Source organism: Podarcis vaucheri (assembly GCF_965113315.1).
Source record: "Podarcis vaucheri genome assembly, chromosome: 3".
Lineage (NCBI taxonomy): Eukaryota > Metazoa > Chordata > Lepidosauria > Squamata > Lacertidae > Podarcis > Podarcis vaucheri.
This window is the reverse complement of record NC_138761.1, coordinates 123863870-123889554: the sequence shown is the minus strand read 5'-3', so window position 1 is coordinate 123889554 and position 25685 is coordinate 123863870. Positions and strand designations below refer to the sequence as shown.

General features: G+C 43.5%; 2 protein-coding genes across 3 annotated transcripts in view; both read left to right on the top strand.

Moving 5' to 3' along the window:
• Positions 1 to 5322: 5322 nt before the first annotated feature.
• Positions 5323 to 25685, top strand: part of LOC309528769 (cytochrome P450 2K1-like) — a 51139-nt gene continuing 30776 nt past the window's right edge. The window contains exon 1 of the mRNA XM_082216407.1: positions 5323 to 5593. Within this exon, the coding sequence (XP_082072533.1) occupies positions 5411 to 5593 (183 nt within the window). The 5' untranslated portion in view covers positions 5323 to 5410. The remainder of the gene's footprint in view (positions 5594 to 25685) is intronic.
• Positions 6431 to 23973, top strand: LOC309528779 (cytochrome P450 2K6-like). Of its 2 annotated transcripts, none has more exons than XM_082216437.1 (8): positions 6431 to 6695; positions 7593 to 7742; positions 8465 to 8625; positions 9210 to 9335; positions 13997 to 14144; positions 19392 to 19576; positions 22517 to 22658; positions 23041 to 23973. In XM_082216437.1, the coding sequence occupies exons 1-8, from the start codon at positions 6446 to 6448 to the stop codon at positions 23226 to 23228; spliced, it is 1350 nt and encodes a 449-aa protein (XP_082072563.1). In that variant the 5' UTR covers positions 6431 to 6445; the 3' UTR covers positions 23229 to 23973. The 2 variants fall into 2 exon arrangements, with proteins under 2 accessions (XP_082072563.1, XP_082072562.1); XM_082216436.1 differs by having other exon boundaries at positions 9162 to 9335.

Sequence of the window (25685 nt, the reverse complement as noted above, 5' to 3'; positions counted from 1 at the left end):
CACATATTTCAGTGGAGGACTGCAGCGTTCGCAGCACTGCTTGTTCCCCACCGCAGTGCAGTACTGGACTCCAAGGCATCCCTGTGCCTCTGTCCTAGTCTGCCTTCAGCCAGCCCCCAATATGGTTCTGACCTTCCACTCCCTCATGCAGTTTTCTGGCCCCTTCTTTTCTTCTCCTCAAAAGCCCTTGCTCAAACCTCAGTTTTAAAAGGACACCTTTCTTCCTGGGGAGGTGTCCCACACCCCTGATACCCTGGCAAGCTCCCCTCTTCCTTGTCTGCTGCTGAATGCCTCACCTTTTATCACGGCAATGACTCACAGGCTCCTTTCAGAAGAAGGGTGGAATGTGATTTTTGTGGTTTGGTTTGGTTTGGCAAGCCTGTCCAGCCACACAGAAAAGCATGAGGGACAGATTGAGCCCTGGAAGTAAAAAGACAGGTTTGTTGTATGATAAAGGTAAAGGTAAAGGTACCCCTGCCCGAGCGGGCCAGTCTTGACAGACTCTAGGGTTGTGCACTCATCTCACTCTAGAGGCCGGGAGCCAGCGCTGCCCGGAGACACTTCTGGGTCACGTGGTCAGCGTGACAAAGCTGCATCTGGCGAGCCAGCGCAGCACACGGAAACGCTGTTTACCTTCCCGCCAGTAAGCGGTCCCTATTTATCTACTTGCACCCGGGGGTGCTTTCGAACTGCTAGGTTGGCAGGCGCTGGGACCGAGAAACGGGAGCGCACCCCGCCATGGGGATTCGAACCGCTGACCTTTCGATCGGCAAGCCCTAGGCGCTGAGGCTTTTACCCACAGCGCCACCCGCGTCCCTTGTTGTATGATACAGATGCATATTTTAGAAAGGGGCAAATAACTCCAAATGGCTCAAAAAGAGAACCAAGCAAGATGCTACAGAAAAATGCAGATTCCACTGAAGGGAATGTGAACAGGAGTGAACATGGACCACTGGTACCAAACTGTATGGGAAACAGTCTTACTCTAAAAGCTAACCAGCAAATGGAAACTCGCACAGCGACAAATAAAAGGGGATGCCTTCACCCCGGTGTGGCTCACCTTTATTCTACACACAGCAAGACAACAATGTGAACCCACCAACAAATGAAACCTAATGAGTCAATAGAAAAAGAACCTACCCACATCAAGCTGCCACAAAAACTACCCCCTTCTCTCCCCCCCCCCGGCTTCTCCCCTCAACCTTTTACTGTGTACAACAGCCAGGGTTGCCATAGTTCAAAAAGTGAACATCTGGGGGGCAAAGTTTTGCACAAAATTGTTGAGCTTTTTCTGAGGGGAAAAACGCCAAAAACGACAGTGCTGTGGCACAGGTTGCCATATGTTGGGATTTTCCTGGACATTTCAGTGTTTTTCACCCGGACGCTGTTTCCAATGGCTATGCCTGGGAAATTCTGGACGTATGGCAACCCTAGCAACACTGAAGTCTCACATCAAATACAGCTGATCTGTAAAAAGGACTTTATAATCCGAAAATGGAGACATATAGAGAGGTCACCCCTCTCTTCTATACCGTTGGCATTCGCTGTGGGGTGAGGGTCTTGCTGGTTTTCCCTGAGATTCTGAGGGTCTTGCTGGTTTTCTCTGAGATTCTGAGTTGATTTTTGGTGCTTGAGGTCATTGGGGTTGGGGGAATTGGTCATCAAGGCGTTCTCAGCTAGATCCAGTTCCTGCGCCCAGCTTATGGAATAATTTGGTCTTTTATGCTCAGTTTGTAAGTCTTTGCATTGTATTGACCAATCCAGCACAGTAGGGGCAATTTCTTTTGGAGTGCTCTCGTGCTGTGGGTTCTTAACCCCTTCTTTATGGGGGAAGTAATTGATTATTTTACTTTGTTTCCTTTGGGGCTCCCACTCCCCCTGAGGAGATATTGGTGCAATTCTCAGGTCCATATAGTTCTTTCTTGTAAGGACCATGTTGAGTGTGGAAAAAGGTAATTGGGAGCAGTTTGCTGGAGTCTCTTAGTCCTGGGTTTTTTGGCTTCACTTGGCTCAATCACAAGACGGATTATGTTTATCTTCCAGTTTCCCACCTTCGAAAGGTGGGGAGGGTTGTTTTACAAGCAAGGTTTCATGCTTGTCCCTTATCTCGGTGGGCCTCTAGGGTTTCTGCTCCCTCTCCGTCTTTAGTTCTCAGCTTTAGGGCTTTTGACACTTCTGTCCTGTGGTGCCTTCTCCCTTATATTTGTGAGCAGAAATACCGAGGCTGTCTCCAGTACCCTCGTCACCCTCAAAGAAGAAGTTATAAATGGCTAATAAATCCGAATGGTTTACTGCAGCAGAGTAATAGGGCTTGTGCCAGGGGATAAAATGAAGCAGAACTTGCCTTCAGTTTCAGCCGCTCCTTGTTTCTCGGCGTTCTGCAGCAGTATCAATCTATCTTCTTTAGCGTTCCTTGTTACGGATCCATCGCATTCCCTGAGCACATCCAGGACGGCAGAGCGCAAGGCAAGTTGGTTGTTGCAACTGCTAGGAGAGCTCCTGTGAGCAACTTGCTCTGACAAGGGCTAGAAGTTTAAGTGGAGAACCGTCGGTCAGCGCTGCTCCTCCCCACACCACCCGCGGGTGAACGCGTCCCAGCCGACAATGTTTGTACTTCTGTAACCCAAGAAAACCTTTAAGAAAAAAAAATAAAAGAAAAAGAAAAATGCAGATTCCACTCCATCACATCATTGAGCTGGTTGATGTGGCAACATCTTTGTGAGGGGTTCAATGGGAGAAATTCAGGAAATACTGGTGCACTTTCTTTTTTTCTTTTTAATTAATTTTTATTAAAGATTTTATTCGTTTAAAAAAGTACATACCGTATTTTCCGGCGTATAAGACAACTGGGCATATAAGACGACCCCCCCCAACTTTTCCAGTTAAAATATAGAGTTTGGGATATACTCGCCGTATAAGACTACCCCTCTTCCAATGCACACCAAATAATAATAATAAAAAAACCAGTCTCCAGTCTGGCTCGGAAATCCGCACCACTTCCCAGTGGCCGGGGGGCTTCTGGGGCCAATTTTCAAGCGTATTTCTACTTCATCTAGAGAGCTTGGTGTCCTCTGATTTAATTTGCTGTCGTTTTATCCTTTGGTGGGGAGTTACTGCAGGAGCTGCTGCTGTAGCCGGCGAATAAGACAACCCCTGACTTTTGAGAAGATTTCCCAGAGTTAAAAAGTAGTCTTATACACCAGAAAATACAGTATCTTGTCTCTTTTTTCAGGTTGTACAGTCTTTCTTACAAATCAGTTACATTTGTTGTGAGATATTAGTGTTGACTACAGTATAAGGTTGGGGAAGAAGCGAGGGGAGAGGAGGTGTGGGGTGGTGAGGCTTATATTCTACTGTATAGTGTATGTGTGGGGTTTCCTGTCAGTGTCAACTGAGCAGGTTCTCTATTAATTTATTACATTTCTTTGGTAGTGAGAGGGATTGGGGGAGACCAGGGCGTGGTTGGTTCTCTGTGGTTGGTTGCAGTGGGGTTTGTTTGCATGGGGGGGGGGGCTTGTTGGGTTAGGTAAGCCAGATTGATCCGTAGGCTGTCAGTGGATTCTTGTTATTGTTGGGCTGTGTATGTGATAAAGGGGAGCCATACTGGGGTGAAGGCATCCTCTTCAATTTGTCCCTGTGTCAGTTTCAGTTTACAGTGGAACCTCTGGTTACAAACACATTGGGTTACAAACACTTCGGGTTACAGACTCCACTAACCCGGAAGTAGTTCCTCGGGTTAAGAGCGTTACCTCAGGATGAGAACAGAAATCGCGTGCTAGCAGCGCGGCGGCAGCAGGAGGCCCCATTAGTTAAAGTGGTACCTCGGGTTAAGAACGGACCTCCAGAACAAATTAAGTTCGTAACCAGAGGTACCACTGTATTAGTTAGCTTTTTTAGTAAGGCCATTTCCCATACAATTTGATACTCTTGGTTCATGTTTACTCCTGACAGGTCTCTCCAGTGTCTGGCTATGAGGCTTCTGGCTGCTGAGAGTAGGTGTGTTATAAGCTCTGTATAATGTGACTGGTCATTATGATCTTGGAAGATGTTCAGTAGGGCCAGTTCTGGGGTTAGTTCTAATATCTGTTTAGTTATTTTGCATATCTTTTGTAGGACTGCTGTCTAGAAGGGTTGGATTGGAGGGCATTCCCACCACATGTGGAGGTATGTGCTTGTGGAGGTGCAGCCTCTCCAACATCTTGGTGAGGTTCCTGGGCGTATCAGTGCTAGTTTCCATGGTGTGAAGTGCCACCTGTATTGTAGGTGAGTTCCAGAGTTCCATTCTTTTGGCTGATATGGTCTTAAAGGGAGGTTTAGACCATATTCTAGTGCATTGGGTAGTGTTAATTTCATAGCCTATGTTGTGCTCCCATTGTTCTTTGATTGTGTCAAGGGGGGGTTGTGGGATTTTGGAGCAATATTTTTTATATTGTGGATACCATCCCTTTACTGTGTCCCTCTGCTGTCAAAAGAAAGTTTTTGAAGGTGGTCCAGGGCCTAATGGCTGATGATTTTACTGCTGGGTTGTTTAAGAAGGCATGTAGTTGATGGTGTGTTAGCCAAGGTATTTAGGTGTCCCCTAGTTTGTCTTGGATTTCATGTGTTGGTATGGGTTTGTTGTTTTCATAGAAGTCTCTTAGACAGTGTAGGCCTTTGGCTTGTCAGGTTTTCATCTGGAGGTTTTTTCTTCTTTTCTGTTTGGCTCGGGAGGCCTCCAGGCCTTGGAACTCTGCTGGGCTGTTGATGAGATCCTTCAGGTCCCAGTGGGGTCAAGGCCACTGGGGAGACTGGAAGGTGCGGTCTCCCTGGTTGTCGTGTTGGGCCCCGTGCTAACCTACTGGTCACAGCAGCAGCAGCGGCCGAGTTGGCAGTGCGGGCACCAGCCAGGCAGCGCCATTGGTGCTTGTGGTCCTCAGAGGCTCCATGCTGCTGTGGGGCTTGCCATCTTGCCTCACTGGAAGTCCACACTGGTGCACTTTCAAACATCTGTCCCTAAATGCAGTTCAATTATTACTCCAAAGAATTTCACAATGCTGCCCTTTACTCCCATTATAACAGATTAATTTTACAGATAATCCAGCGTGACAGGTCTGTGGCCAGATTCAAGAGAGTTTGAACCTGTTCTGGAAAGGATTAGTTTGTGGAAGTGGGCAGTACCCCCTTGAGTAAACATTAAACTGAAAGGCAAATCATCCAAGATACAGCTTTGAATACTTGTGGAGGAGAAGGAAAAATTGGAGGGAAAAAGCAGGACATTTTCAATTTTACTGGGTGGTTTAATGACTCACTAGAGACAGTACCTAGCATAATATAGATACTGCTCACTGCAGTTGCAAGACATTGTCCTCGACCAAACTGCACTGTAGCTTTGATTATAACCACTGCAAAAAAAATTGCTTGCTGAAACGAAATGGATTGGATGGAGCCGATTCCAGCGTTGTTCCTCTTTATCCTTATGCTTTACTTTGTTTTGAAACTGGGCGCTTTCTGGAACAAGAGCTCCCAAAATCTTCCACCAGGACCGAGGCCTTTACCTCCCATTGGGAATCTCCACATCATGGATCTGAAGAGGCCTCACAGAACCATGTTAAAGGTAAAGATTCCAGTGCTTCTCATGGCAAGGCTGAAGGGTACCGGGGCAGCCCAGTCAGATGAGCGGAGTAGAAAATTAGTACTACTACTACTACTACTACTACTACTACTACTACTATTACATATTACATTACATTTTGTTCTTTTAGAGCCTATAAATCTTATCTCCCCTTTGTGTGCTATAGAACCTCCTCTTATCTTTCCCAATAAATAGTCATAGGAGCTAGTTGCAATTTATAACTGGTAATTTGAACAAGATGACTGGGGGTGTCTGGTGTCGAATTCCATTTGACTCTGCCTCCATTTTCAAGGATGTAAAAGTGCCAGTGCAAACCTTGCCCAGCCCAGCCTCCTCCTTCAGCCTATCTTTCTAAACTAGATTTGAGAGGTGCCATTAAAGGTATAATCACTTTTATCCTTACAACTGCCAATTTTGTTCTGGTTTCCTGAGCATTCCTAGCAAATATTTGTGCTGCCGCACCACAACTGAACTGGGTGAAAGGACTGAGCTGCTGTATCACGAGTCCAGCAACTGTTGCTGCTACAGCTATTAGTAGCAAATGTTTTGAAGAGCATTGAGGCATAGACAATGCTCTTTTACTTTATCATTATGTTATTTGGATTCCGTTTTGCATGGTGATTTGCAAAGATACAAAAAGGGGATTCATTCCACAAAATTACTATTCTTAAGTCATATGTTTTCAGCTCAGTCCAAGGCACAATGACATGGAAGTAATTTCTACTGAGTTCAATCGTAGTTATTGAAAAAAAGCTGAAAAAAATAGCAAAACTTTGCTACTAGATTCTGTGGAATGTATAAAAGAGTCTTTTCTCTTAGGTAAATGTGAAGGTAATGGAGTCAGTTCTGTCAGCGATTATTTACATTAATATATTCTTTGGGTATACTCTGTTTCCCATTTTTTCTTCCATTGAATTCCAGTTGTCAAAGCAATATGGCCCCATCTTCAGCATCCAAATGGGACCCCGAAAAACTGTGGTGTTGGCAGGATATGAGACAGTAAAGGAGGCGCTGGTTAATCAGGCAGACGCATTTGCAGACAGGCCCATCGTTCCATTATTTCAAGGGCTTGCACAAGACTTCGGTGAGGCACTTCCCTTTTTATTGAAACTGGTAATGTCCCCCCATGGCAGTAGATAAGCAGAACAAAGGAAACAGAGTCTTCTTACCAGTTAGAATTCTTCAATAATCACAGCAAGGGACAATAAATGCCTCCCGCTAGAATGGTGGTGCTTCCAATTAAGGCTCCCCCCTCCCCCTGCTATCCCTATCCACCCACGTCACTCCTACATCTCATAACCTGAGCATGTAGTTGCTGTGCTTTATGTTCGGAGACTTTCTGAGCCCTCCTAGATCGAGGGGAGGGGGGGAGGATGTTATCCAACGACTGTGAATGTGTAAACCCTCTCTCTTCCAGTGTTTCTTCTCCTAGCTGTTCTCCATCCAGTATTTCCCAGCTTTTGCCTTCTCAGCTATGCCCCTCTGCAAACCACTGATCTAAATCTATACTGTCCTCCTGCTCCTGGGGAGATTCAGGGTGAGGGGGAAGAGGCAGCTCCCACCATGCCTCCTCATGGTAGTTCTCCTCAGCATGATACCTGCCAATAATCGTCCCATGGAAAAGTAATGCCACACACCGGGTGGAAACTGACTAACCATTTTCTGGTCCAGCCTATACAGAGAGGAAACATGAAGGAGGCATAATGTCTGCCCATGGATTACGAAGTATCAAGCTGAGTGCTGCTGGGACCCCTGTCATGTACAAACAATCCTCTACTCTATTCTCTCTATCTATGTGTTCTCAGGTCTTGCTCTGATGGCACATCTACCAGCTACTTTGTCAAAGCTCAGAAGTCTGAGTCTGAATGGGAGAATAGCTGGGACCCATTCTCAGTTCTGTGGAAGAAATGCAGAACATAATTTATTGATATTTTTGTACAATGACCATGCAGACATGAAACCTTTCTTCCCATCTCTTCAGGTATAGTTCTGTCTAATGGTGAGAACTGGAAAGTGATGCGGCGGTTTGCTGTAAGCACATTACGGGACTACGGAATGGGAAAGAGGTCCATCGAGGATAGAATTGTTGAGGAATGCAGTGTCCTGATAAAGAAATTTGAATCTTACGAAGGTGGGTTGGTGTTTTCCTCTGGTGCATAGCTACACTACCATAGTATCGTGTTACATATTCCTAACTTCCAGAAGCGTGTGCCTCCAGGGGTGAAGTCAAACCACTGCATAAGCATAGCACTTTAAAGGTGCTTAGAGTGTTGTGTTCCACAGGGCTCATCCACATATCCTCTTCTCCCGTTGCTTTCCCTTGGGAAAAACCATGCTGTTGAGCAATTTGGGCTTTCTCCAGTTGCCATTGGTTCTGATCTACTGCTAAAGAGTGGGTTCCTCCTTGAAAAGGAATGGGGAAGGGGGAGAAATGCTTCAACCATACCTAGAAAGCGTGTGTGAAGTGTATGAATAAAAATTTATGAAATAATAATAATAATAATAAAAAGCGTGTGTGAAGTGGAAGTGTGGATGAGCCCATACTTATCGCTAACTCCAGAACTACAGTTCCCAGGGTTTCCTGTGGAGACGTAATCGGTCTGTTTCTTCTGTAGTGTGTAGATTATACTCCAATAGCTGCTGTGACTTCCAAGCCCCTTTAAGCATTTCTTAGCCCAGCTATGGCCACATCCAGCAGCACTAAGGATCAGTTTCTTTGATAAATGAGGTCTACTCATAGGTAAGCTGCCAGTAGGGATTTAAGGCAACAAAGAGCAGACTTAAAAACAATGCCCTTTCCATACTTGGAATTTCAACAGAATATTTTCGTTTAACTGTCATATTCATGTATAGGAAACCCGATTGAGACCACCAAAATTATGAATGCAGCTGTTGCCAATATTATAGTGGCCATAATACTAGGCAAGCAATTTGATTATGAAGATCCCACATACATAAGACTTCTGAAGTTGACCAGTGAAAATGCCCAACTTTTTGGAAGCTTCTCAGTCACGGTAATCTATTTTTCCAATTAAAACAAACAAACAGTTGATTGTAATAACAGTGTATGCAAAGTGGGCAGGGCTACCTGTTTATTGTTTATTGTTCAGGTTTCACCACAAAACACAGAATATTGGTCTCTTGAGAAACCTGGTGCTAATTCAAAATATTAAGAAAACTCACACGGCACAGTCATCCCATAACTGTAACAAAGTCTCTTTTGCGCACACCCTTTCTTGTCTCACTGCCATCGGGACTCCAAGGACAAGGAAGAACAAGTGATAGTTGGTTCCATGATGGCTCAGAAGGGGCCTCCAAGGGCAGATCTCCCTCTCTGAAGGCAAATCTCCAGAGGAGAACTGCCATAGCGTATTATTTTGGGGTTGCACATAAATTATGCTATGCTGAGTTACCCCATCCCCCATTCCAAATGCCATTCAAGAGTTTTGTTTTGTATTTGGGCAACCATGCTTTGAGAGACGCAGTTGAGAGAACTGTACTGAGCTTTCCTAATGTCTCTTTTCCTTTTTTCACATGTTTATCCTTTCAGCTGTATAACATGTTTCCTGCGCTTGGCTTTCTTTTGGGGGCTCCTAAGACTTTCATTCAAAACAGAGATGAGCTGTTTGCCTTCATAAATGCCACCTTCATAAAACACCTCAGAGATCTGGATGAAAATGACCAGAGGAGCTTTATTGACTCATTTCTTATCCAACAGCAAGAGGTAATGGAGTCTTTTAAGTTGGCCCTGAATAAGCGTTGCCATTTTCAATTCATGTTTTAAGGGCATGTTCGCAAGTGAATGCATAAGTTGTAGTCAGGAAGTCTCACTTCAGAAGGGACCAACCTGGCATACTTCCTCCCCTTTCCCAATAGTCAGCCATTGTTAATGTGTTACAGAAGTTGCCTCTGCAGGGGCAAAGGTTGTGTGCTCACCAGCATTTCTGGGGGGGAAATCCCTGATCAAGAAAACAGGCCAATGGGATTATGAATTTCCAGGGGTGGAATTATGTCAGGCTGACCATCGGCTGCTGGAGCTTCTGCCAAGAGAAATAATTATGCAGTGATAAGAGGTAATGGTTGCCAGACTCCCTTTTGATACAAGGGACGATGGGATAATGCCTCATGTGCTGAGAAGAAGGCGTTCTTCACACTGGAGGAGGTAGGAAGCTTTGAGGGTGGGGAGGCATCTCAGAGCAAGGAAAAAACATTGGCCCATGCACTGACCAATCAGCCTTAAATTAGGGCTTCAGTTCTTTTAACCATTACTAAGATTGGAAATGAATATGAATTGGAGTTTCTGTTTACCAATTAATTAGCACCCAGAAAAGGAAACAGGTGGTTGGGTGACGACAGAGTTCTAAATAAGAGGTTGGAAATTATTTTTAAAGGGTTGGAAAATTTGAAAAGCTGATTTCCTTAAGAATGGAGAGGTTTGATCTTCCTGCAGTCCATGGGACTCTCAAGAGTCTCCTCAAGCATCATAATTCAAAAGCATCAATTCTTCGGCGATCAGCCTTCCTTTATGGTCTAGCTCTCACTTCCATACATCACTACTGGGGAAACCATAGTTTTCACTAGTTGCCTCCTCAGCACAGTCTAAACGCTTCTTGAGCAAGCTCTGGATAGTCACCAATTCTTCTATGAAGTCTTCTGATGCCAGTACCTACAAGGTGTTGGTTTGTGATGGGAAGGTGCAGAGGTGGTATCCAAGACTGGCAAAAAAGGGAGTCTGTTGCATTGAAGCATGGAGTGCATTGTTGTACATGAACGGCCACCAAGGGAAGTTTGGACACCCAATCATCTTGCTAGTAGTTTACATAGCAACATAGATACTGCTGCAACGTGGAATTAGTCCTTTCCGACTGTGCTGGTCCCGCAGGTTAACTGTGAGGCGAGGTCCGAGTCCAGTCCGAGGTCGAAGGTGCAGTATGGAGGCAATCCATCAAAGCTGAAGCTGGGTGCAGGGCAGGGAGTTGGATGAGGTCAGGAGCTCCGGCAGGAAAGCAGGACAGGGTTCCAGCAGGAACAGGCTACCAGCAATATTGCTCCTGCAACTTGGGACTGGGGCTGGCTGGCATTTATCTGCCCCGAGGCATAGGGCAGCACCGGTCCACAGGTGACTCGCCTCTCCTGGCCTGGAGGTGAGCACTCCTCCTGTGGAATCTTAGTCCCCTCTGCCCTGAGCCTCTGCAGCTCAGGAGAGGCTTGAGGGATGCCCAGAGGCAACCTCAGCTTCCCCTGATGGGGTTGAGAGTGAAGCACCTGCAGGCAATGGGTCCTCCATCACCTCAGGAGCCAGAGCAGACTCAGCTGGTGCCTGCACCTGAGGATCCAGCACAAGTGAGGACCCTTCAGGCTCATGCTCCAGCCCCGGCTCAGTTGGTTCTGGAGGTGGAGACTCCTGTGCAGGCTGGGATTCCTCAGGTTCAGCCTCCGAGTCCAAATCCCAGGCCATCACACAGGCTCTCCATTATCTCTGGGTGTGGCACAACTCTACCTTGAGTAGTTGTATGAGCTTCTTCCAGAACTGTGAATTGGGTTCCACAGTCTCAAATCACTCTAAGGGGGAGCCCATGCAACTTGAAAACATGGTCTACAAAGGGCTGTCAGAAGTCCCTTACAGGGCACAAAGTGCACAATCTTTGTGAGCAGGTCTTCTTCTTCTTTGGCGATCACTCGTAGCCGAGTATGATTGTCTTCCATAAACACAGTTTTAACAATGTAAGTGACTGTGGAGGCCAATTCTGGATCCACACGTCCTTCCACAGTGGGGACATTGGTTCCTGGGCAGGAGTTGATCATGGTGTGGATTTGCTCAATTGTCTTTTACGACCGCTAGGTGGTGACCCCACTGGGTGTGGTAATCCAGTCAGGGGAAAAGGGAAGCAGACTATGTTTAGGGCACTTTTTCTAACCCCTCCCCCTTTTTGGGCTGAGCAGAGAGGATCCTAAAAAGGGCTGCTCAGTCATGGATACAGCTGTTGAGCTGTTGAACTGCCTCGTTCCTTGAGTCAGAATGACTGAATCTGTATCCACCACGCATGTGCCGGTTCATGACTAGGGGCTTCCAGATTTCACGATCCTGCCCCCGTTACCATTTGCTGATCGCTGTGGGACTTTTCGGGTTTGGGTTGGGTTTTTGGAAGACGTCTGTGAGTGAATTTGTTTTATGTGTGTAGATCAGTGCACGCTGACCAACGCACAGTCTTCGCAGTAGGTCTCTGTTCCGATGGCATGAAGTAGTCACAACAAACCAGTAGATTCCTATCTGCTGCAGCCTTCATCCGCCTTCACAGCCGTTGTAACATACCGCTTGTTATCATCCACCTGTTCTGCCATTGAGGAGTTCTTCGGTCATTCTTTGTCTAGCTCCTTCCCTTTGACCTTACCGCCTTGGGTGACCTGCTGGGAGTATGATATTCCCGACGGCTTCACTCAAAAGGGTCATAGGAACATGCAAGCCCACTCACCATGACAAGGTGATGACCACTGCCCAGAACACTATCTGCTGCTATGATTTTGGCAGTTCCATGATTAATGTCCATAGCTATGGTTTCCCAAAGGCCTTGTGGGGTGGGCAACTGTTGTAGCAAACCCGCTGGTGCTTCTCTGGGTCTCTTTGCCTGCTGACACATCTCACAAGCTTTGAAGGGACGTAATAGTGCCACTGTATTCTGCTCTGGTCAGACCTCACCTGGAGTACTGTGTCCAGTTCTGGGCACCACAGTTCAAGAAGGACACTGACAAACTGGAACGTGTCCAGAGGAGGGCAACCAAAATGGTCAGAGGCCTGGAAACGATGCCTTATGAGGAACGGCTAAGGGAGCTGGGCATGCTTAGCCTGGAGAAGAGGAGGTTAAGGGGTGATATGATAGCCATGTTCAAATATATAAAAGGATGTCATATAGAGGAGGGAGAAAGGCTGTTTTCTGCTGCTCCAGAGAAGTGGACACGGAGCAATGGATCCAAACTAGAAGAAAGAAGATTCCACCTAAACATTAGGAAGAACTTCCTGACAGTAAGAGCTGTTTGACAGTGGAATTTGCTGCCAAGGAGTGTGGTGGAGTCTCCTACTTTGGAGGTCTTTAAGCAGAGGCTTGACAACCATATGTCAGGAGTGCTCTGATGGTGTTTCCTGCTTGGCAGGGGGTTGGACTCGATGGCCCTTGTGGTCTCTTCCAACTCTATGATTCTATGATTCTATGATACTATGATTCTATGATTCTATGAATATTCCTTGACCACCTCCCTCAACCTCGGCCACCAGAATTGCCTTGTAACATGGTATAGTGTTTTGTGCTGCCCAAAGTGCTAACTTGCGTTTTGCGAAAGCATCCTCCCTAGTCTCCCCCACCATTCCCCCCTCCTCCGAGGGGAGCAGAGGAGGAGGAGTGGGTGATCTCCAGCCCTCCTCCTCTCTCTCCTCTTCAGTCCAGTCCCTGAAAGAGAAGAAGGAGCTGGATCGCCAAGCTTCCCCTATGTCAGAGACTGGACTGAGGGGAAATGGTGGAAACTGCCCCCCGAACCTTCTAGAGAAGGTAGGCAGTAATAATAATAATAATAATAATAATAATAATAATAATAATAATAATAATTTATTTATACCCCGCCCATCTGGCTGGGCTTCCCCAGCCACTCTGGGCGGCTTCCAAAAGAATATTAAAATACTATAATACATCAAACATTAAAAGCTTCCCGAAACAGGGCTGCCTTCAGATGTCTTCTAAAAGCCTGGTAGTTGTTGTTCTCTTTGACATCTGGTGGGAGGGTGTTCCACAGGGCGGGTGCCACTACTGAGAAGGCCCTCTGCCTGGTTCCCTGTAACTTGGCTTCTCGCAGTGAGGGAACTGCCAGAAGGCCCTTGGCGCTAGACCTCAGTGTCTGGGCAGAACGATGGGGGTGGAGATATACTTCAGGTATACTGGGCCGAGGCCGTTTGGGGGTTTAAAGGTCAGCACCAAGACTTTGCATTGTTCTCGGAAACGCACTGGGAGCCAATGTAGGTCTTTCAAGACCAGTGTTATGTGGTCTCTGCGGCCGCTCCCAGTCACCAGTCTAGCTGCCGCATTCTGGATTAGTTGTAGTTTCTGGGTCACCTCCTCTCTTAGCTGGTAGATGGAGAACAACAACTGTGACTATGGAGAAGCAAGACATTTTGGGGTCTTGATGCTGAGCCCCTCCATCTTAGGCTCGGGTTGTACATAAGTGTAAACAAACCCTATACCATCATGATGGCATAGTCTGGAAAGCCTGGAATCTCTCACTGGTCAGCAAGCAGCAATACATTGATCAACAGGTGCTGTCAGGTATTCATTTTTATCTCTGCATGTGAAATTTTCTCACTCCATTTGTTTTAACCCATTCATACTCTTTGCAACCCAGGAGGAGAAGAAGAACAAGACGAATGGATACTTCCACAACGGAAACTTAAAAACTGTTGTGGCCAACTTAATAACTGCTGGCATGGAGACCACTTCTACCACACTGCGCTGGGGACTGTTGCTAATGATGAAATATCCTGAAATTCAGAGTGAGTGCTCTTAATTGGGTTGGCTCCCATTATTCTGAGATATCTTAATTCCAGTTATATGTAACTATTAGAGAGATAAAATATTTATAATTTGCATACACACACACACACACACACACACACACACACACTGAGATATCTTAATTCCAATTCTATTAGAGAGAGAAAATATTTATAATTTGCATACACACACACACACACACACTTGTTCAGTCATAAGTTTTACATTTCAACCTGGACTCCCTTTTCCCTCTTTCTGTGGTTCTTTACATTTCATTTCATATTCCTGCATACTCCAAATTATCCCAACATATTATTTTAGATATAGATTCCTGTATATATCCCATATATATATTGAGACTGCAAGTTTTTCCATTAATCCTGCCAATGTCTTAGTATGTTTACAGTTTGCTTGTAAATATTCAATAAACCATTTCCATTCCTTTCTTTCTTTTTTAAAAAAAGTTATCTTCTGGTTTTTAAAACATCTTAAACATCTTTTTTATTTTATTATATATCATTTCCCAGTAAGCTTTAACCTTATTACAAGACCACCACATATGAATAACGGTACCTTCTTTCTCTTTACATTTCGACCACATATTCAATTTGGGTTAATACATTTTAGCCAATTGTGATGGGATGATGAGCTGCTTGTGCGTAAAATCGTAGTCCCTCAGAGTCTGTGCAAGTTCACAAACCTCTGTCTGTGACAGAGCCCCTCAGACATGTCTGCTCTAGTCACTTGCAGATTCCGACAGTGGTTGCTTTCGGAATCGCTTCCAGCATAAAAGCTCCTTAACGGAAACACGTCTCCTGGACTCGCGGCGTGACAGTTTCCGGCGAGGAGTGGGTCTCCCTATGGGAGGTTCAGATACCTCCCCACTGTTCTCGCTGGACGTGTCCCTGACCCCTCCCTCTTGCTCGCTTTCCCTCAGAGACCCACCTCTCCCCCTGCTGGTTCCTGCTTCAGCTGCTGCGTCTCTCCCAGCCTCTGTGAGCCCTTCCACCAGAGACTCACCTCTCCCCCTGCTGGTTCCTGCTTCTGCTGCTGAGTCTCTCCCAGCCTCCGTGAGCCCCTCCACCACCTGTTCCTCCGATGGCAGTTCCCTGACACCAATCTACTAGGTGTTAAGTATCATCTATATAACGCTTTCATATAATTTTCTCTTAAACTATAACATTATGTAAATTTTATATCCATGTTCGATAAACTTTCCGTCCATTTCTGTATTATTAGCAATAACTATTGTTCAGAGTATCATTGAAGATTTCACTTGTTCTTCCTTTGTCTCCCATTCCAATATTTTATACATTTTAGATATCACTTTAACATTACAGTTTAACAGGTCTCTTTCTAAGTGTGATGTTTCATCCCCAACCCCTGCTATATATCCTCTTTAAATACTTCATTCAAATGATGATATTGTAACCATGTTGTTAACATCTCTGATAAATCATTATTTTAATTTCAATTCTCCACCTTCTCCACTTAAATTTCTATGTTGCCCAATTTTCCATCATGTTTTTCTTTTTCACCACTATGGCTTCCAAAGATGAAAGCCATAGAGGTGTTTTGGTCTCCAACAGGTTTTTATACTTATCCCATACTCTATAATCCCCCCCATTATATGGTTTGCATTTTTTAAATTAATTTTAATTGAATTTCTGTTTCATAATATTTAATATTATGATTATTTGGTTTGTAAAACCTTTATGCACTTTCACCTTTTCATACCACAAATAAATGTGCCAACCAAAAATGATACCATGAGCTTCCAAATCTAAAATATGTGGATTCTTCAATAACAACCATTCCTTCAACCAGCGCAGACAAGGTGCTTCATAATATTACCTCTTTTAATACAGTTTTCAACACATTAGCTAATTTGTCTGCAAACAGTTTGAATATTTATTCAACAATGCAATAGGCTGATAGTTCTTAACCAGCTTTAGATCTCTATCTTGCTTGTGAATCAAAGTTATGCATGCACTCTTCTAGGATTTGGGTAACTTTCCTGTATTCAAAGATGTATTCATAATATCTTTTAAAGGTTGTATTAAGTAATCCTTTAATTTTTTTATATTATACTGATGAAAGTCCATGAGGTCAGGGTACGTTCCCTAAGTTATGGTTTAAAATTGCTTGCTGTAATTCCATCATTGTGACAGGTCCATTAACAAATGACATTTTATCTTTTGGTATCTTAGGTAGTCTGCTGTCTTCTAAATATCTACCCACTTCTTCTAAATTACCTCATATTAGCTCAATATAGTTCTGTATAAAAACCTCACAAATTGATTTCTTATTTCTTTCAGATTTTGCACAACTCCACCTCCTACATTTATTCTATTAATGCAGGTTTTTTCTTTTTTCTTCTTTATTTGCCAAGTTAATAGTTTCCATGGCTTGTTAGCCTGTTTAAATTGTTTCTGTTTATGTGGTATGACAAGGCAAAAACACATGGAACGTTCAAAAACCATATTGTCAGAAAAGCAATATTTATGGTCTGGAAAAAATATAAAGACTTACTGGAAAGTAAGACTCCGAGGTGGTTATCACCAATAGAGGCCAAGGCTCGGAAAAAACCTAATATGGAGGCCGGTTGGCCGAAATATTGGGAAATAATAGAAAACATTGGAGATAATTGGAGGTTGCAGAGCTTTGAAAAATTAAAGGGTAAGGTGCAAGATTGGTTTCATTATGCCCAAATCAATGAGGTTTTTAAGCTGGATAAAAAAACTGGATTCCAGGTGGAAAAATCGAAACTTGAGACAGAGTTGTTAGAACCAAAGACCAAGGTATTGTCGAGAATGTATAACTTGCTGCTTAAATGGAATACTCAGGATGAGACAGTTAAATCAGCCATGATAAAATGGGCTCAAGACATTGGTTATAATATTATGTCTGAGGATTGGGAAAGGTTATGGACCACCGGTATGAAGTTTACGGCATGTAATGCCTTGAAAGAAAACATTATGAAAATGGTATACAGGTGGTACATGACCCCAGTTAAGCTTGCTAAGATATACCATTTGTCTGATAATAAATGTTGGAAATGCAAGGAGGCTGAGGGGACATTCTTTCACCTTTGGTGGACCTGTCCAAGAGTGAAGGCCTTCTGGGAAATGATCTACAACGAGTTAAAAAAGGTGTTTAAGTACACCTTCCCTAAGAAACCGGAGGCCTTCCTTCTGGGCATAGTCGGCCAAAAGGTGTTAAAGAAGGATAGAATCTTTTATATGTATGCTACCACAGCAGCAAGAATCCTTATCGCTAAGTATTGGAAGACTCAAGATTTGCCCACACTGGAAGAGTGGCAGACGCAATTGATGAACTACATGGAGTTAGCTGAGATGACTGCCAGGATCCAAGACTTGGGAGAAGAAGCAATGGAGGAGGACTGGAAAAAATTCAAGGACTATTTGCAAAAGATTTATAAGTTATACGAATTATAGGTTTTCGCATGACTTCGAATGTTAGCCCCAGCAACGAGAGTGGAATATATACGAAATTAGATAATGTTAATGAAAGAACCTAGGTTTAAATGGTCAAAAAGGATAGTATGTTTGTTTATAGAGTAAATGGGAAATAAGGAACTTAAACTTAAATTGTAATTGAAAGTATAAAAGAAACATACGAAACAAGGTTATAATTTGCTGATAAATTTATTGTTAAGAATGCTCTGTGCGGGAGATGTGGGGAAGTCCGTTGGAAAGTTGAAATAAGTTGTTGAAATGGTTTGTTTTTTCTTTTTTTCTTCTATTTCTTTTTCTTTTTCTTTTCTTTTTGCTTTGTTTGTTCATTTTTATCTGGAAAAATGCAATAAAAAAATTTTAAAAAAATAAAATAAATTGTTTCTGTTTAAATATTCTGTTTTCCACTCTATTTCTTGGTTTATTATAATTGAATATTGCATTTGCAACATATTGATAGCCTGTTTCACTACCTCTTTTCAAGGGGGATTTATTAATTCTTTCCCTTTCCCTTTTATTTCTTGTAAAATTTCTTGTTTTTTCTGCTCTCTAATATTTTTTTGCTATGCACGTTGCTATGTAACCCCTCCCCCCACCACATTACTACTTTACTGGCATCCCGTACCACCTTTCAATCTGTCTCTTGGTTCAAATTAATTTCAAAATAATCCTTTAATTTTTTTGCCCCCTTTTTCTAATATTACTTCATCATTTAATAAATTTTCATTTAGTCTCCATCTCATCGGGAAACTTGTCCCTGTTCTTAATTCCACTATTATAGAGTTGTAGTCTCATAATGTTCCTTATAGAATTTCTGCCCTCTTTACCTTAGTATACAAATCTTTAGAAGCCTCCTGTCCCAATCTAGGGAGGCTACACCATTCATATCGCCCATCATTGTTGTTAGCTGCCCTGAGCTTCGGCTGGGGAGGGCAGGATATAAATAAAATTTATTATTATTTATTATTATTATCAAAATAATCTTTTCATTCAAATTTTCAAATAATATTTCTTCTAGCCTCTTTTAAAAATCTGGTTTTTTTCCTCATTAGGTGCATACACACCAATTAATAATACTTTTTCTCCATGTGATGGTATCTGGGTTATCAATATTCTTCCTTGTTGGTCTTTGAATAATTGTTTTCGGTCCAACCCTGGTTTTATACACATTACAACTCCTATCTTTTTTGTTACATCAGAAGTTACAAAGTCCTTTCCCAACCTTTTATTTAAGTTTTATTTATCCAAGTTTAACTTCTTTACATGTTCAATTTTATTCCCTTTGGTCTTATTATTTAGCCTATTTACATTCCAAGTTAGAATTTTCAAAGCCATCTTGTTCCATATTTATTTCTGTTTCGCCTCCACCTCAGTTGAATCTTCCTCTTCCTGTCCAAATGCTCTTTCTCCAGCTAACTTTCCACCATATTTTCTCCAAAATCTGTATGGCTCGGTAGGATCATGAAATATTTGGTTTTTACCATTATATGCAAAAGATACCACTTCAGGATATTCCCAGCAGTGATATTTTAATAATCATCCTGGATGAATTTCTCTCCATCAGTATATCAAGTTATTGGCTAAAATGTTTGTCCTGTTTAAAAAATACCCATGTCACATTCTAGAGATTAAGTATGTGAGCCCAGGGAATTGGAGAACCAGTTTATTCCAGTTCTATGCTGGAGAGATTAGTATTTTGAGAGACAAAAGCCAAATCAAAGAGATAATCTTAGCAGGAAAATTAATGCTTTTCTTTTTTGCTTCCCCCAGTAAAGGTCCAAGAAGAAATTGCAAAGGTTGTTGGATCTTCTCAGCCAAGAATTGAACACCGAAGAAAAATGCCTTATACAGATGCCGTGGTCCATGAGATCCAGAGGATTGCCAATATTAACCCAACCAACCTGCCACATGCCACGGCTACAGATGTTACCCTTAATGGCTACTTCATTCCAAAGGTGATACATTTCATTGAACTGCTGCCCACTAGTTACAATATATTTAAAATAAAAAAATTCCTTTCAGTAGCACCTTAAAGACCAACTAAGTTAGTTCTTGGTATGAGCTTTCATGTGCATGCACACTTCTTCAGATACACTGAAACAGAAGTTGCCAGATCCTTCTATATAGTGAGAAGGTGGGGAGGGGTATTACTCAGAAGGGTGGTGGGAATGGGTGATTGGCAGATAGCTGAGATGAGCCTGTTGACGACTCTTAACGACTGCGATAGGTCTTACAGGAAAAGGCAAGGGGTGAGAAGGTGAAAAATGGCTTAGTCATGTATAATGAGATAAGAATCCAATGTCTTTGTTCAGACCAGGTCTCTCCGTGGTTTTAAGTTTGGTAATGAGTTGCAATTCAGCAGCTTCTCTTTCCAGTCTATTTCTGAAATTCCTTTGTAGTAAAACAGCTACTTTGAGATCTTGTATAGAATGTCCTGAGAGATTGAAGTGTTCTCCTACTGGTTTCTCTGTTTTGTGATTCTTAATGTCAGATTTATGTCCATTTATTCTTTGGCGTAAGGTTTGGCCTGTTTGTCCAATGTAGAGAGCTGAAGGACACTGTTGGCATTTGATGGCATACACAATGTTAGACGATGAGCAATTAAATAGTCCCGAGATGGTATGTGTGATGTTGTTGGGGCCAGTAATGGTGTTGTCCGGGTGTATGTGGCAGCAAAGTTGTCCGTGTTAAGTCTGGTTGTAGTATTATTGTGGGTTAGGAGTTGTTTAAGATTGGGTGGCTGTCTGTAGGCAATGAAAGGTCTTCCTCCCAGAGCTTGAGAAAGAGAACTGTCATTGTCCAGGAGAGGTTGTAGATCTCTGATGATGCGTTGTACTGTTTTAACTTGGGAGCTGTATGTGATGACTAGAGGTGTTCTGTTATTTTCTTTTTTGGGTCTGTCTTGCAGCAAGTTCTCTCTGGGTATCAGTCTGGCTCTGTTGATCTGTTGTCTAACTTCATCTGCTGGGTATTTTAGTTCTAAAAAGGTTTGCTGTAGATCTCTTAGGTGAGAGTCTCTGTCTGTAGAATTGGAACAGTGCCTGGCTATATACAATGGACTGTTTGGTATGTTTGGGATGGTAGCTAGAGGCATGTGGATATGTTTGTCGGTCAGTTGGTTTACAGTATAAGGTGGTGTCTATGCGCCCATCCTGTATTTTTATAGTAGTGTCCAAAAAATGTATTTCTTGCATAGATTGATTCATTGTTAGGTTGATTGTGGGGTGAAAATCATTAAATTTCTGGTGAAAGGTGTCCAGGGTCTGTTGACCATGTGTCCAGATGATAAAAATATCGTCAATGTATCATAGGTACAAGAGAGGTTTGAGTGGGTAGGAGTTTAGGAAACGTTGTTCTAAATCTGCCATGAAGATGTTGGCATACTGTGGGGCCATGCGGGTGCCCATTGCTGTGCCGCTGATCTGAAGGAACAGGTCATCCCCGAATTTGAAGTTGTTGTGGGTAAGGACAAATTGGCAGAGTTTGGTGGCAAGGTCCGCTGTGGTTTTATCTGAAATGGTGTTCCTTATAGCTTGTAAACCATCGTTGTGTGGGATGTTGGTATACAGAGATTCCACATCCATAGTAGCTAGTATAGTATTGTTGGGAAGATTATTTAAAGATTGTATTTTCCTCAGAAAATCTGTGGTGTCACGTACATAGCTGGGAGCACTGATGGCATATGGTTTCAGAACAGAGTCCATATAACCGGAGACACCCACTGTAATAGTGCCAATACCTGAAATGACGGGGTGTCCCGAGCGGCCCCTTGTAAGGTCGTGTCAGCATGGATGTTTAAATCCCCTAGGACGACCAAACTAGGTGTCTCCAGGAGAACATCCGCCACGACCTGAAGCAGCTCGGACAGGGAATCCTTGGTGCAGTGGGGAGGTCGGTACACCAAAAGGAATCCTGTACTGCCCCTATTGCCCAACTTCCAGAACATGCACGCATAAAACTGGGTCTTCCCAATAGGACGCCTGATGCAAACTAATGACTTCCTAAAAATCACTGCAACCGCCCCTCCCCGCCCACATGACCTGGGTTGCTGTGTGTAAGAGAAACCTGGTGGGCAAGCAGCGGCAAGGACAGGCCCATCTGCTTCCTCCAACCAGGTCTCTGTCACACATGCCAGGTCAAATCCTCCATCCACAATCAGGTCATGGATGGCAGTGGTTTTATTCATCATTGACCTGGCATTACACAGCAACACCTTCAGGTCATGTGGGTTTCCTCTGTTGATTCCAGTATCCATCCGGTCAAGGCCAGACCCGGAGGCAGGAATAGTCTTCAAACAACGACTAAACCTGCCTCCTCGGTAATGACATGGTCTGGTCTTAGCATAACTCCGCCTCCTGCCCATGATCACCGAGTTTGGATGTCCCAGTGCTTCCCCCCCTGTGGAACATGTCCCAGCCATTGTGTTGGCTGGGGTCCCACTCCCAGGCAGCCCTGATCCCGCCCCTTAAAACCAAAACACAAACTATACAGAACCAATAAAACAACAAAAAACAAGAACAGAATATTTATACTAAAATTAATCCCCAACCAAATATCAAAAGGAAAAAAGGAAATAAAGAAATAAAAATTTAAATTGCCACTGACTGCTTGAGGACATTTTAAAACACATTAACCACTTGGAACAGGGAAGCAATGGCAGAACACTTCCCACACTTCCCCAAAAGTTTGTTCCAAGTAAGGGCCTGGGCCACGCCCCCTGGGCCAGTTGGAAAAGGCCCTGGAAGGGAGCAGGCCCTGCAGTCCTCCCCACAGCCGATGGTCCATGACTTATATGTTAAAGTTTTTCGAACTAAATCTCATTTCTCCTGCACTGAATCTTCATTGTACCAGATACATATGTTTATTTTTAAATAACTCTTGCTTTGCCTTTGCAGGGGACATACATCATAACATTGCTGTCCTCTGTGCTGCACGATGAATCTCAATGGGAGAAACCACATAAATTCTATCCTGAGCATTTTCTCAACTCTGAAGGAAAATTCGTAACGAGAGATGCTTTCATGCCTTTCTCTGCAGGTAACTTTTTTTTTCTTTTACTTTTGTGTATACCTGCATAGTGTGTGCTTAGTCAATGGGATTTTTACATGCTGGAATGTAGCCTATTGTGCAAAGGTAAGAATCACATCAATTGCTGTGGCCATTTCTGCCACTAGATATGGCCACCATTGGTGTGTGGCCCCTGGAATGTTGCTCACCAGGGAATGTGGCCCTCGGGCTGAGAAAGGTTTCCCACCCCTGGTTTTCAGCATTGCAGGATGGCTCATATTGGGAGCTCATAATTCTTTTAAGATGGGCACCATGAGCTGTTATTTTATCTCTGCATTTTAATCTGCTTTAAAGTATTTGTGATGATGCTATTGAACAACTGCTAAACCCTGCTGCCTGTGTGTCTTTACAGGCCGGAGAGCATGTATAGGTGAGACTCTTGCCAAAATGGAGCTCTTCCTCTTCTTCACAAGTCTGCTGCAGAGATTCACCTTCCAGCCACCCCCTGGAATATCTCAAGAAGACCTGGACCTTACTCCTGCTGTTGGGGTTATAACACCTCCCATGCCCCACCAGCTCTGCGCTCTGCCACGTTTCTAAGGTTCACAAGTTCCTGGCTTGCTTATCCTACCTGTGTGTGCAATGCGAGCCTTTATTTAAACACCCCTATTCAACAGGGGTGTTTTGATTGAGTAGCCTAGCAGTGGAATTGGTGCATGCTTTGTCACAAACCTGAAGTGTTCCCCTTTACCTGCCATACCGCCGAATCCCGTAAAACTAGCATTGGAGCATCTCTTACTTAAAACCTGGCCCTGAGTTCTTATGACACTTGAAGTATAGAGATCAATCAGCAAAGCTCGTTTCATGTATTCCCATGTTAAGGTATACCTTCAAATATCTTGAAGCATCATATTCCCAGGTAGAATGCAGAGAATTGTTACCAAGACGATAAAGGGTCTGGAAGCCATGCCTTATGCTGAAGTTGAGGAAGTTGGGTTTATTAGCTTCTGTGGCTCCAATGTATTCAAGTCAAGTAACCTTTTTTGGCATTACATAAGAACATTCAGAATACATTCAGAATAGATAGGCCAGTGTGATCTCGTTGCCACCCCAATGGCACAGTCACCTGCCAAAGGGCAGAAGAGGTGAGCAATCCGCCTCATCTCTGTGGGTTTCCAGCAAGGGCAGGATCCTGTAGCATACTTCAGCGACAAAAAATCAAATAGAGGAACTTAGCTACTGTCTTGGTGAGCTCCTGGTCTCTCCCCTGTAATAAGAAGTGCATAACCTCCGTCTCTGGTTTCCATGTTGGAATACATAGATGGTCTAGAAATTGTTGGTGGAGATCATCCATGTGAGCTAGAGTTTCCACCAGGTGGGCATCGCATGGGCACATCCTATCTCCTTCTGCCATACCCACAAACCTACCCCAAAGGAGGTTAGAAGGATTAGAATTGAACCTAGCCAGTGAAAAGGCCCTTCTTTCTTGCGCATTAAATGAAAATTGTAAATAATTAAGATTAAATTCCTGTACCCAAGAGAGTTGAAAATAAAGAGGGGAGCATGTTTTTTCCCCAACTGAGATTAGTTCCTGCAGATCTATGCCCCACAGCCTAGTTTTTAACATGGTCTTGGCAACTGGGAAAGCTGCACCTTCCAGGAGATCCTCTGAAAGCCCGAGTTGCCGTATCTTTGTGCGAAACAGTTGTAGCCCTGGGGAAGGGAAGGAGTCAGACAGAACTTCGCTGAGAAGGGATCTTTGTCTGCTGAAAAACAGATGTTTAGCCAACATAAAAGAAAACTCATCAAGGCAACTGTCTCTAGCCTATGTTGGCCTCCCTCTAAACACAGGGCTGCGTAAAGTATGCATCATGGGACAGCAAAGATCTTAACTAGAAAGGCTGCCTGCACTCTTTCTGCTGACTGGGAAAACCCTGACATCCAGATTGGAATTCCATAGAGCAGTTGAGCTCTGGCTTTAGCATTAAAAGCCTTGAGGGCTGAAGGGATGTGTTGGTTACCTCTTGTTGCAAAGAAGCGCAATACGGCCCGCATGGACAGCTTGTTGGCGTTTACCGCCCCTGTGCAGTGTGAAGACCACCGGAGCCTGTGATGGAAAGTGATCCCCAAGTAGTTGAATTCAAATATCTCCTGGATGTGTTTCCCACCAAAAAACCCAAATATATCTCTTACGAGAATTCCTGAAAACCATTATTTTGCTTTTGTCAAAATTCATACTCATTTTCATACTAGACAGATAGTCAATACAGCCATTTAACAAATGCTTTAAGCCAATTCTAGTCCGTGAGAGCAGAAACATATCATCTGCATATAGGAAAATGGGAATTTTTGATGCATTGAGTTTTGGGCTGTGAGCATCCACCAGTTTTAGTAATGGGGCAAGGTCATTTAAGAAGAGATTAAAAAGAGAGGGAGCAAGAACACAGCCCTGTTTCACACCTTGATTTATAGCAACAGGGTCTGACACAGAGTTATCCTGGAGTTATTATTATACGACAGGTATTATTTGAGTAAAGTTTTTTAATCAGGTAAAGTAACCTGGGGTCTAAGCCCAGTGTCTCCAGTTTGGACCATAACAGCTCCCTGTCGACTGAGTCAAAAGCAGCCTTAAGCTCTAAAAAGGCCACAAATAGTCCTTCCTTATGGTGCCGCATGTACTTGGTGGCTAAATGGGATAACACTATACAGTTACGTAAAGTGGATTTCCTGGCCTAAAAACTGCTCTGGGCCTATGATGATGTTCAGGTCAAGCCATGTAGTTAATTTGGATAATAGATGCTTTGCATACAATTTCCCAATATTTAATAGGCTTATTGGTCGATAGTTCGAAGATAATTTTTTGTCCCGCTTTTTAAAGATTGGAATAATTATGGAATTCTGCCATGAATTAGGCAGAATTCCAGTTTTGTCCACCACAGTGAATAGTTCCGCTAGAATCGGAGCTCACCAGTCTGGCTTGGCTTTAACTAGTTCAGACAGGATGGCTCCAATGTATTTGGATCCTGCAGGAGACAAGGCTATACAATTCTGTATATA